Raw genomic sequence first — 12,326 nt, 5'->3', positions numbered from 1 at the left:
TAAGATGAACTGGCTTCTGTACTGAGATAGACAGACTCACAATGAACCTCTTGTTGAGATCTAAGAATAGAGGCCGGCCTTTATCACTACTCTGTAAGCTCTACACTGAGAAAAAGACTTGTTTTAACCACAAGGCTGATAACCTTTGGCTAGAAAGGCATTATGTCAGCTTAGTGTCTTAAAAAAAAAACCTTTTTTATCACCCTCTACAGCTGTTCCTGTGTGGGCTGCTGAACCTGCAGGAGAGCGGTCTGCTGACAGAAGTGGAGCCTGCCAAGCTGTTCAGCAACATCCAAGAGATTGTCTGCCTACACACATCCCTGTGGAACCAGGTCATGGTGCCTGTCCTGGATAAGGCCAGGAAGGCCCGGGCCCTGATTGACCCCACTGACCTTCACCAGGGCTTCAGGACGGTTAGTTGTAATCACATTGTAAATATAATCCATCGCCACAGGCACCACAAAAAAGGGTTATTAAGAAACCATGGCCTCGTGTACAGCTGTAGTCCTGACCACAAAGCACTGAGTAGTTTGTGGCTTTGTTAACCAAATACCCAGGCTAATTAGTCATTTGACCAGCTGATAGTTTACTGTACTGTAGGTCTTATTCAGATCCACTGACCCCAACCAAATCTTTGGAGTGGTCACTGCATAGCTTATAAACTGTTTTGACATAGATAAAATGCTCAATAAGGTATAGCCACAAAGCCAAGACAAAAATATTACTGAATACATCAATAAATATTACGGTTAGTGAAATAACTGAAATGAAGTCTTAAAGATTAACAGAATACTTTCCTTAAACCTTCATTCATTTGCTAGGAATAGAGATTTGATATTATTTAGTCTCCTTTTTATCTCTTACTAGCTCATTTTGTTTTTCATCTCCTTAGTTTTTTCCATTAATTTTGTCATAGTACATGTTTAATTCATTAAGTACTAAAATTCAATGAGAATTGTTGTACTTTTTACTCCACTACATTCAGCTATAGTTACTAGCTACTTTGCAGATTAAGGTTTTACATACAAACTAATGTTCATTTTATAAAATATGATGCATTCCCCTAGATTACACTACCAAACACCACTTACACAAGTGTATTATGTATCGATTTATTCTGTGATATTTTTGATTTGTACATTAATATGAGCCAGCACCCAGAATACCTTGTAAATACACTGTTTAGACAGACTTTCTCTTCACTGTATTTCTTATGAAATAATTCCAGAAAACAACTTTTTGCATCTAATAAAAGCGTTTGCTTGTGACCAAGGCTGAAGCAAAATATGTTTTCCCTCATGTTGATGTTAGTAATATCTCTGACGCACGTCTTTGTTTATGTGTGTGGGTTCAGTTTGGCACCAGGTTCCAGCCCTACATCCGCTACTGCATGGAGGAGGAGGGCTGCATGGAGTACATGCGCACGCTTCACAGGGATAACGAGCTCTTCAGAACATACGTCACAGTCAGTTCTCTCTGCCCTCTCGCCTTAAAGCTAATTGCACATAACTACAGTACTGATACTTATATATTTCTGACTGATTAAATGTTTTATTTCCTGCCTTTGTCAGTGGGGAGAGACCCATAAGCAGTGTAACCGTCTGAAGCTGGCTGACATGTTGGCAAAACCTCATCAGAGACTGACCAAATATCCACTTCTACTGAAAAGTGTTCTCAAGAAAACGGATGAGCCGTCAGCCCGCGACATTGTCAATAGCATGGTAAGGATGTAGAACAATTGATAACGTGTGCTCTTTTTCTGATTGATACTGATGGAAAAATGCCTGACAATGTGTGTATTGGTGTGTTTGTCCTCCTAAAGGTGGCCACAGTAGAGGGCTTCATCAACAGCGTGGACTCCCAGATGAGACAGCGTCAGGAACAACAGAAGCTGGCCACCATTTCTGCCCGTATAGACTCCTACGAGGCTGTAGAGGGCAGCAGTGAAGAGGTGGAGAAGGTAAGAAACCATTTACGGGGCCCCAGTAATTCAAAAAAGAAAGATCTGATAGATTTAACATATCGCTTTCATGCTTTTGTCTTTTCCCTTTCAGATCCTCAAGGAGTACAACTGCTTCGACCTCATGGCTCCCATGAGAGGAATATCACCGGAGGAGACACGACAGCTGCATCTCGAGGGAGCACTGAAGATGAAAGAGGGCAAAGACAGTCGGGTAAGACTGACTCACAAGCCCTCTTGTAAACACACCAGCTCTTATCTTTATACTCAACAGCTTGTTTCTTACGTTTGCTTTGCAGCCACCTCGCATTTCACATAAAATGGTAATAGACCATAAAACAAAATGAAATGTGTTTCTGTCAGATCTGAGATGAGTTTTTCCCCCTCTCTATAGATGGATGTCTATTGTGTCCTGTTCACTGACCTGCTGATAATTACCAAGCCAGTGAAAAGAGTCGAGAAAGTCAAAATCATCCGCCAGCCTCTCCTCATTCATAATGTCGTCTGTAAGGAGCTCAAAGATCCTGGTGAGTTTGATATTCGATGTTGTCTGTTAACAAAGAAAATCAGGAAATCTTATCATTTGAGAAGCTATAACCAGCGAATATCTAAGATTTAACTGATTATTGACCTACTGGATTTGTGAACTAATTGTTTCAGCTGGAATTTAAAGCTACTGAATGTTAAATCATGTAGAACTCAGAGACCACTAATGAACTGCTATAAAAATTCACTGCAGACGTTAAAGTGGATAATTAGCTATAACTTAATACTGAATTTTTGTGCTTTTTGTCTGGTAGGCTCATTCATCCTCATCTACCTCAATGAGTTTAAGAGTGCAGTGGCAGCTTACACTTTCCAAGCCAACAGCGCCGCCCAGGGGCGAAGCTGGGTCGATGCAATCTGCAATGTCCAGGTTGGAGAGCCAGTTAATATCTTTTTAAATGTTTTGCACATGGAACCCAGAATTACAATTCAGAGACATCATTTTGCGGTTTGCATACTTAATGTGGCTGTATAATTACACTGCAGAACCAGCTCCAGAGGCTCCGCTCTGAGGAGGTCAGAAGAAGGCAGAAGAAGAGTCTGAAGAGATGTACGGAAGGTGAGGAAGATGAGGAGGAGGCAGATGAGAGCAGCAACTCCACTACAAGTTCCCCATGCTTGAGGCACAAAGACCAGCAGAACTCAAGGTATTACAGTGTACAACTCAGGTGTGATAAAGTGATAATTCAAAAAAGAAAAATAGAAACATGCAACTGTAAATGTAATCATTCAAAAGTAGCAAATTACACCCAATTACTTGTTTATTGACAAAATTTAAACACAAATGGAATCGTGTTGTGGTCAAAAGATGAGCTATAAAAATTGAAATCTGGCAACCACACAGTGATGATGATACTCCAGAATATCACTGCTCCTGACCAAGAAACAGCTCGGTACATAACTCCTTGTAAAACCACTTTAAAACAACATTTTGTCTTTACACAAGATCTAACATGTTATTTAGTGAGCTTAAGAGGTGCTGGTTGGTAGATTGTGTTACCTATGGGCAGACCAGGCTAACTGTTTCTCCCTGTTTCTGGTCCTAATGCTAAGCTAAGCTAACCAGCTGCTGGCTGTAGAGAGTGGTAATGATCTTCTCATCTAAGTCTTGGCAAGACATCAAATGAGCGTATTTCCCAAAATGTTGAAGTTTTCTTTTTGAGGAAGAAAAATAGATGCCTGCAAGTGCAAATGTAATTTCATCATTTATATTAAAAAAGTACAAAACACACACCTGGAGCTCCATTCATACTTATTTTCTTGATGAGTTTAAACCTCATTCAACTCATGTTCTGGTCAAAGGATCAGCTAGAAAGACTGAAATCCACACTGTCTTGGAATTAAGTATGTGATAAATGTATCTTCAGTTCAGCAGATGTTACTCCTTATACACTTTATCATTAGCTCGTTGTTGTTGTAAGCCTAACCATTCAATTAATCAACCAAATGTCTTCTTTCAGTCAATCAGATGGTTCCACTGAGACCCTGTCGGTGATGGACATTGCCCCCAACATGAACCTCGAGGGAGACACTAATAAAGGCTCAGACTCCGATGTGGCTCCCTTGTCTGAAAGGTCTGATGTCCAGCAGTCTCAGTCCACAAGCCCCCACGGAGTTCACTCCAATGTTTACTTTGAGCACGATCAGGAGATGGGGACTGATGGTGAGCAGCTGGACCCCACATGTCGCTCTCTCTCCATGGATAGCGCCTACGGTACCCTTTCCCCCGAGTCCCTCATGAGAGAACTTCAGCCACAGCCCGGCCAAAGTGAAGAAGAGGAGACTGAGGAGGAAGAGGGAGACAGGGAGGGTGAGGAGGCAGAGAAGGAAGAGGAAGCAATAGAGGAGGTAGAAAAAGAGCAGGAGGAAGAAGAGGAAGAGGATGCTACCTCCTCAGTGGGTTCCCAGCTTTCAGTAGTCCAGTCTTCTAAACCTCGCCGGCGGCCTCATGTACAGTCACGACTCCACTGCCTCAAGAGGCTGTCCACTCTGGCCTTGTCCCGCTCTGAGGATAATCTGCTGCTGCGCATCCGTGGAAAAAACACCATATTCCACACACAGTCACTAAGCTCTAAGGCACTGGACCAATCACAATGTAGGGACATGAACGCATCACCTCTGGCACACAGTAAAAGCCTGTCAGAGCTGAGCCAAAACTGCATGGAGCTATTGTCCAGCGACCTCGACCAGTCAGATGACTGCTTGAGCATGAGCATGCCCACTGAAAAACTCTGTGCCACCTTGAGGCTGGGGCAGGCCAGGCAAGGCTCCACGGCGTCCACCGGACCGTTTGAGAATAACGAGTCCCAAAGTAACAGCTCAGACGGGGAAATGGCTCCACCTGCCTGCGTTGATCAGAAGAATGAGTCAACAGCCACCGGTAATTCGGGGGAAATGTCTCCTAAAAAGAGGAAATCACCAACCCAGCAGCACAAGAAGTTGACACTGGCTCAGCTGTATAGGATACGCACCACTCTTGTCCTCAACTCCACACTCACTGCATCGTAAGTCATCAGTTCTGTAATACCAGTTTATGGGTTTACTACATTTAAATGAGCAGTTTGACACTTTGAGAATAGACTTTTTAATTTACTTTACTTTTAATTTAAATTTTCTTGCCAAGTTAGATGAGAAGAGCGATACAACACACTTGTCTGTAGTAAATATGAAGCCTAGTTAGCTTAGCTTAGCATTAATACTGAAACAGGCAGGGAAACTGCTAGCTTGTCTCAGTCCAAAGGTAGCAAAATCTTCCTAATCCAAGGCTCCAGGAAGTAACTGTGCATTGCCAAGAGATATTCCGGCAGGAAACACTTATTTGTACAAAGATACTGTATAACATGTTAATTGGTGAGCTGTAGAGGCTGGTAGGTGGATTTTCTTACATTTTGGACAGGCAAGCTGTTGCTCCTATGTTTGGTCTTTGTGCTAAGATATACTACATTTACATTTATTCATTTTAGCTGACGCTTTTATCCAAAGCGACTTACAATTACTATACATGTCAGAGGTCGCACGCCTCTGGAGCAACTAGGGGGGGTTGGTGGGTCACAGTGGGGAGTTGGAACACGGGTCTCCCACACCAAAGCCATGCATCTTATCCACTGCCCCATCACCACCCCGTGTGATAAGATAAGATAAACTAAGCTAAGATAAGCTAAGCGGCTGCTGACTGTAGCCTAATATGTAGTGTAAAAACATGAGTGGAATCAACCTTCTCTTTTAAAACTTGGCAAGAAAACAAGATGCATATTTCCCAAAATGTTGAACCATTCCTTTTATACTTTATAATTATATTGAGTTTGGTTCTAGGTATAGTATTCATTTTACTTGAGAGAATGTGTATATTAATGTTGTTTTTTGTCCTTTTTGTTATTTCCAGGGAGGTATAACCACTCTTCCAAATCGTTGACCAGTGGCATGTGGGCATAATAAGGAATAACACTTGTTTTGCATCGATGGGCTGAATTTCTTGAGACACAAATGCACTCTCTCTTGCTGCCTTCTCCCTTCCTGATGCTTTTTGGACACTGATCGTACAATTTTGGCATTTGAACAATAACAATCCTTTTTTGCGTTGGTTTTCCCGAATTTCTTGAGTGGAAGGGAGAGGCAGAGAGACATTAAATGCTTGCACTTTGCAACGGAAGTAGCATTATGGGGGCTGGGACCTTTTATTAGGGTGGACTGGGGGTGTGTGCGAGGTGTGGAAGTGCTGCCCTCTGCAGAGAGAGGAGACATCCAGGCGGAGGTCTTACCTCATCCCTGCACTCTGCACTGGAGAGGAGGTGGAGCTGTATCTTGTATCTTCTCCCTCTCTGTTACCAGAGTGAAAAAGATGGACACAAAGTCTTGAAAATGCTCTCTACACACGGCAAAAAAAAAACAAAAAAACCCCAGCACCTAGGATGTCATCCTAATATTTGTACTACTCCTGGTTTGCTACTACAAAAGAAAAAAAAAGAAAATTGCACAGTTATCTATGTTTGGTAGAAGAATCATTAAGGAGTGAATTTACATTTACAGTCACACAGCGAATTTGAATTTATTATTTGCTGTCTGCTTGTGTACAGATGTGTGTGTGGACGTGTGAATGAATGTCTGTCTGTGTTCGAATGATACATGGTTCTCGATTCCTGACTGAACCAAAACTGAGTCCCATCTCCTGTGAATGTGCTAACACGCCCAAAGATAGAAGACGTGAGTAGCCGGTGGATTACCAACAAAAAGTGCACCCAAAAGGTCCAATACTAGCCAATCATGTTTTCAGCTCATAAAACAGCTGCATCACCACACAGACGGACTTCCTTCTTTACTGTTAATCTTTGGCATGTGGAACTCATGAGAATGAGTTGATTGTGGAATTTCCTGCACTATATATAATGGGGCTTGAGTGTGCACTCCCTCTGGAGGCCTAAATGTATCAAAACCACATACACAAGTGCACAAGCAAGAACATGGTCATAGGAAAATCAAGAAGTCTACACTTGAGTAATCCCTGTGTTGGAGCACCTTTTTCTCTGAGACATTTCATTTCCTGTGTTTCTTTATTATGGTAACACTAATAATTGATTGAACAAAAGATTTGGGTTGAATATTCTGTAATGAGTGAATTTGCAGAGCTAGCTTTAGTTGAACGCAGCTCCCCCCCACCCCCCCGGAAACTGAAAAATTTAACCACCACAGAGACTTAACATTCACACTTGATGTTCAGTGATTTATAACCGTACTCCAAACATTGCCCAAACCAAATTGGTTAACTCTTGTTTACTTTACTTTTTTGTTTATGTGTAATATTTATTATGCCTGCTATGTTTTATATATAAGATATTGTTTATATTGTTTGCTTCCATGATGTGTACATTCTTTTGTTATGTAGTCTTAATAATGTTTTTCTTGCCAGGCATGAATGTGTTATGAACCAAAATCACATGTTTTCCTCTTTCAGGAATGACTTTAAAGTGTCTTACAAAATAAATGCTAAAATACAATCCCTCTTTTAATGGTTTAATCCGTTGTAATGGAGCAATTTGAGGGGAAAGGTTGAATCCGAATGGCGTCACATTAAAACAATATAAACTGGTCGTTCTGTTCTCCTCCCTCGTGTTTTTAACGCAGATAGACAGCAGGTGGCGAAAGAATGTGTTTGGGGAGGTGAAGAAGAATTACAGCAGAGAGGTCGTGACAGTGTGTGGCAGTAATTCATTACATCATCTATGTTTTTATGTCATGATGTTAAGCCGAACCTGTTGCTTTGAGCAGTGAGTGTAAAACAGGACCAGTTTTCAAAGCAGGCCTGCACTGGAGGAAGGAAGTAATGAGATATTTTACTTAAGTAAAAGTAACAATATCACACTATAAAAATACTCCATTATAAGTAAAAATCTGCATTCATAATTATACGTAAGTAGAAGTAACCAAGTAGTAGCAAAATGTACTTACTTAAAAGTACATTAGGTGGCTATAAGCAGCATGCATTTTAAGAGCTAATTTTAACTGTATACTTGTGGATAGTTCAGTCTATAAATGCATCTTGATCAGAAACAATTAGTCAGTTCATCAATAACTTTGCAAGCAAACTTCTGTGACTTATGTGAGGATTTGATGCTTGTCTCTATAAACTGAACATATTGTGCATTTTTCAGACCACATCATTAATGGTCAGATTGAATGATTATAAAAATGATCATTAGTTGCAGTCCTAAATGCATCATATTTCAGAATATGCATCAAATATGGATCTTTAAAGTAACAAGTATAGCTGTCAAATAAATGTAATGGAGTTAAATGTACTATATTTCTCTCTGAAATGTAGTAGAGTTGAACTACTGTATAAAGTAGCTTTAAAGTGGAAGTACAGTACTTGAGTAAATGTACTTTCCTCTTCTGGAGGAGGGTGATTTTAATACATCCATATTTACGAGGGTGGACTGAAGTAAATTTATTACGTCAGTGTATTTTTAAAGGTACGGTCACTTGATTTTGTATTTCCGTTCTACGCTACTTTATACTTCTACAGTACTACATTTCAGAGTGAAATTATAGTACTTTTTATACCACTACATTTATCTGGCAGCTATAGTTACTTTGCAGGTTAAGGTTTTAGCATACAAAGCTTGAGATCAGGTATAATCAGCTCTATTAATACAATTAATAGATGATTAAATACCCATATAGGTTAAACAGTTATATATCTATAACATATCAGTCATAATAATCCAAAAGTATGATGTATAATAACGCTAATACCATTGTGAAAGAGGCCATTAAATCTGATAAGACGACTTTTACTTTTGATACCTTAAGCACATTTTGTAGATGATACTTGCTTGTAATGGAGTAGTTTTGCAACTTTTAAGGAAACTATCTTCAATCAATCAATCTTTATCTGTATGGCAATTTTCATACAAAAGCCATGTAACACAAAGTGCTTCACATTATAAAAACAAAGACAAGGACAATAATGCCACCCCAACCCCCTCTACACACACACACACACACACACACACACAGATTTAAAGTAAAAGACAATAAAAACATGAGGTGAGGAAACACTCATGAATGGACACTACCAGCATAAAATTCAAATTTACAATGAGTTGCATTGCAGATTCAAGCATATATTTAGATTAGTTAAGTCTGACTCTAGTTTTTTACATTTTTTTTTCCAGAACTGTGCACTTCTTATAGTGGGTCCCATCTTATTGTGGTTGAGGAAGTATTCAATCGTTTTACTTCAGTAAACGCAGAAATACAGCGATGTAAAATATACTCAGGTAAAAGTCAAAATTGTTAGCAGCAAAATGTACTTAAAGTATCAAAAGTAAAAGTACTCATTATGCAGAGTGACCCCTTCTAGAGCGGTATACTGTCATATCATTGTATTAATATTGTTAATGCATTCATGTGTAAGCAACATTTTAATGTTATAGCTGTTGGAGATAATTGTGTCTATTTTATATTCTGTTATAAAGTGAATCTATTTAAATGCATTGTGCTTTTTAAGATCTGAACATGTCTTGTATGTTACAATTTGTATTAATATTTAAGTATAGGTGTCAAATAAATGTAGTGGAGTAAAAATACAATATTTCCCTATGAACTGCAGTGGAGCAGAAGTAGTAGATGATAGAAATATTACCTCAAAATTGCAGTACTTGAGTAAACATATAGTAACACTTCTAACACTGCTTTAATAATCCCTGTTGGAAGTACCAAAGTGCTGTTTCAAAAAACTTAAGCCAGAATTATTTAGGGTTACTTGGAGTTAAACAGCATTCATCTGTTCAGTTTAGTTTCTGGGAACTCCCTCAGCTCACATATCTTGTCCAGCTGTCTGTCTGGTCCGACTGTCTGCTTCTGGTTCCCAGAAAGTTCCCGAGTGAAATCTAACCCGCCTCGATGACAAAAGTGTTCAGCACACACGTGCGAACAGTGGGACGTCATGGAGGGCAGAGCAGGGCCTGATGGGCAGCTGTAACATCATGGCCAAGGTGTATTTACAGGTGATTATATCAGCTAATCGGTGGATTACAGCATGTTGAATCCACACAAGCCTCTAAACTGCAGAGAAAAGAGTCCTGTGGGATTTTCATTTTAATCTGGTCCCAGAATGAGGCGGCCCCTCCCGCTCTCACATCTGGCCTGTCAGGATTTACTGTTGTAATCCTTGATTTTAAAACAAATTTATTATGCTTTATCGCTGATACACTGGACTTTAATTATTAAAATGCAGCTTTCTATTTTAGCAATGAAGTAATTACACATGTCTGTCCTATTAGCCTTTACTAAGTAAGTAATCAGGTTGTGCCATAGGCTGTATAGCTGTGGCAGCATGAACGCTGCAGGCCAGCTGCATCCCATAGATTATATTCAAGTATGTGATGTTATGTCTAACAGGTGCATTTCACCTCTCTTTTCTCTCTCCCCTGGACTAATCCTTGTTAAAAAAAAAACACAACACTTGATAATACTTGAGTGCATATGTAAAATGTTCACACTTTGCATCCTCTCTGTCTACGTATGCACCTTGTGTTCTGTGCGCTCTGCATGAGGTCCACTGGATATGTGCATCGCATGCAGCTGGGGCAGTGGAGGGGTTAACACCACCTGCTGTGGCAGATGTCAAAAACCATGCTGTAAAAAATGTCCGATTAACACAAAGGGGCACTTTGAAAAATCCTGATTATAGGAGCACTTTCATTTATTAAACTCTGCCAATCCCCTGTACTCTTTTTGAGCGGGGATTAAAACCAGGTAGACACCATTGTCTATCTAAACAATCCCTATTTAAGCTCTAGCTGTTTCCTGGTGCCCCGGCCAGGCCTGGCTGGCTGGCTGGCTGGCTGGTCGCCTGCCTGTAATCTCAGTAGGGGCTTATAGGTCACTACAACCACTACACATTCCCATTCATCAACATCATCCCCTTTACAGGGACTAGGTGATTGGATTTAGGACATGTTTTACAGGGGCAGAAAAAAACAGAACAGTGAACTAAGTCGTGTTTACAAGAGCTGTGCTGTGAAAAGGCAAGTGGACGAGTGGCAGCCATATGGAATGGATAACCCTGTGAACATCTGCCCTCGATCAGTACCACGCACTGCCATTTGACCGGTGGCTTTGACCTCCACATGGTGTGCGGGAACATCTGGCCCTTTTTCTGCTCTCATGAACTGCTGAAAACAGCAGTAAGCAGACAGGTAACTGCAGAGAAAACAACAAATAAATTATTATGTTTTATTTATGTTTTATTATAGGTTAGAAAAAGATATTTCCCCAAGGGGAATCCACAAGCTACCTAGCAGTATATAAAGTAACCAAAATAAACCACACCTTTACCAGTTGCAACATTAAAGTAATGAACACATTAATGTATCAATAATTATGATCCAATAATATAATATACATGATTCTAAAAGGGGCCATTCTGCATAATAAGTACTTTTGCTAATTAGGGATCCAATCAGCAAAGTTGCTGTAGCCCTATTGTCTTTCTTTCTTTCTTTTTCTGCTAAAAGTGTTTGGGCAGCAAAAACTGGCTAGATCATCTACGGACAGCGCTGATCAAAAGTTATTAAAAGAATTTTGATACATTAATTTGTTTTTTTCATAAATTTTTACTTTTGTGTCTTTACGTGCAATTTTACACAAATTACCATAAATCAAAATTGGTAAAAGTTGTTGTAACCAAACTTTACACATCTGTTCAGATGCTCGGTCCGAGCTTCCCTGGGATATTCTTCCACTAGGGGGCACTACACTTGCAAAAAGTTTATATCTTGTAATTCGCTGCAATTCGTACAAAATTTGGTTTGTACAATCTAAGGTCACAACTCAGTTGATGCATAAAATTTGTTAATGATTGCTCAAAGTAGCTTATTACAAGAAATGTAAATTTCCAGACATTTCTCATTCCAAACTTCAAAAAAATCTAAGAAAATCACCCGTAAGTCCTAGAGAGCTGAAATTATTTCAGCACATACACTGATATGTGACAAACGTTTGCCTCACTGCAACCTATGGTAAATTCAGAAGACAGTCACTCTGTGTTTTACAGAATATGCTAAATCAATTAAAATCTATATCTCCATAAATCTTTCTTAAAATGTTACCAAAGTCAACACAGACATTCTCTGGATGGCCGATATCAAGTGTTTCAAAGGATTTTTAGATCGGTCAAATGGTGAGTCTACAGTGATATTCAGTATCTTGCTAAAACTTGGACAGTATGTACAACATTTTCTTTTTTGCTCAGTTTCAGATACAATGCAACAAAAATAACTGACAACACACCCAAAACCACAGAATGATGTGTGATTTT

General features: G+C 39.7%; 2 protein-coding genes across 11 annotated transcripts in view; one reads left to right on the top strand and one right to left on the bottom strand.

The window, feature by feature from the left end:
• plekhg5b (pleckstrin homology domain containing, family G (with RhoGef domain) member 5b) overlaps positions 1-7,590 on the top strand; it is a 76,944-nt gene extending 69,354 nt beyond the window's left edge. For all 4 annotated transcript variants that reach the window (XM_046056420.1, XM_046056419.1, XM_046056422.1 and 1 more), the window contains 10 exons: positions 213-413; positions 1,355-1,465; positions 1,572-1,721; positions 1,823-1,960; positions 2,055-2,174; positions 2,355-2,487; positions 2,761-2,876; positions 2,993-3,153; positions 3,967-5,010; positions 5,889-7,590. In XM_046056420.1, the coding sequence (XP_045912376.1) occupies positions 213-413; positions 1,355-1,465; positions 1,572-1,721; positions 1,823-1,960; positions 2,055-2,174; positions 2,355-2,487; positions 2,761-2,876; positions 2,993-3,153; positions 3,967-5,010; positions 5,889-5,898 (2,184 nt within the window). In that variant the 3' untranslated portion in view covers positions 5,899-7,590. The remainder of the gene's footprint in view (positions 1-212; positions 414-1,354; positions 1,466-1,571; positions 1,722-1,822; positions 1,961-2,054; positions 2,175-2,354; positions 2,488-2,760; positions 2,877-2,992; positions 3,154-3,966; positions 5,011-5,888) is intronic.
• The window catches only part of LOC123975176 (basement membrane-specific heparan sulfate proteoglycan core protein-like), a gene marked incomplete at its 3' end in the record, with an annotated part of 647,231 nt that overhangs the window by 610,009 nt on the left and 24,896 nt on the right, over positions 1-12,326 (bottom strand).

Source organism: Micropterus dolomieu, linkage group LG08 (genome assembly GCF_021292245.1).
Source record: "Micropterus dolomieu isolate WLL.071019.BEF.003 ecotype Adirondacks linkage group LG08, ASM2129224v1, whole genome shotgun sequence".
Classification (NCBI taxonomy): Eukaryota; Metazoa; Chordata; class Actinopteri; order Centrarchiformes; family Centrarchidae; genus Micropterus; species Micropterus dolomieu.
This window is presented reverse-complemented; position numbering and strand designations above follow the sequence as displayed.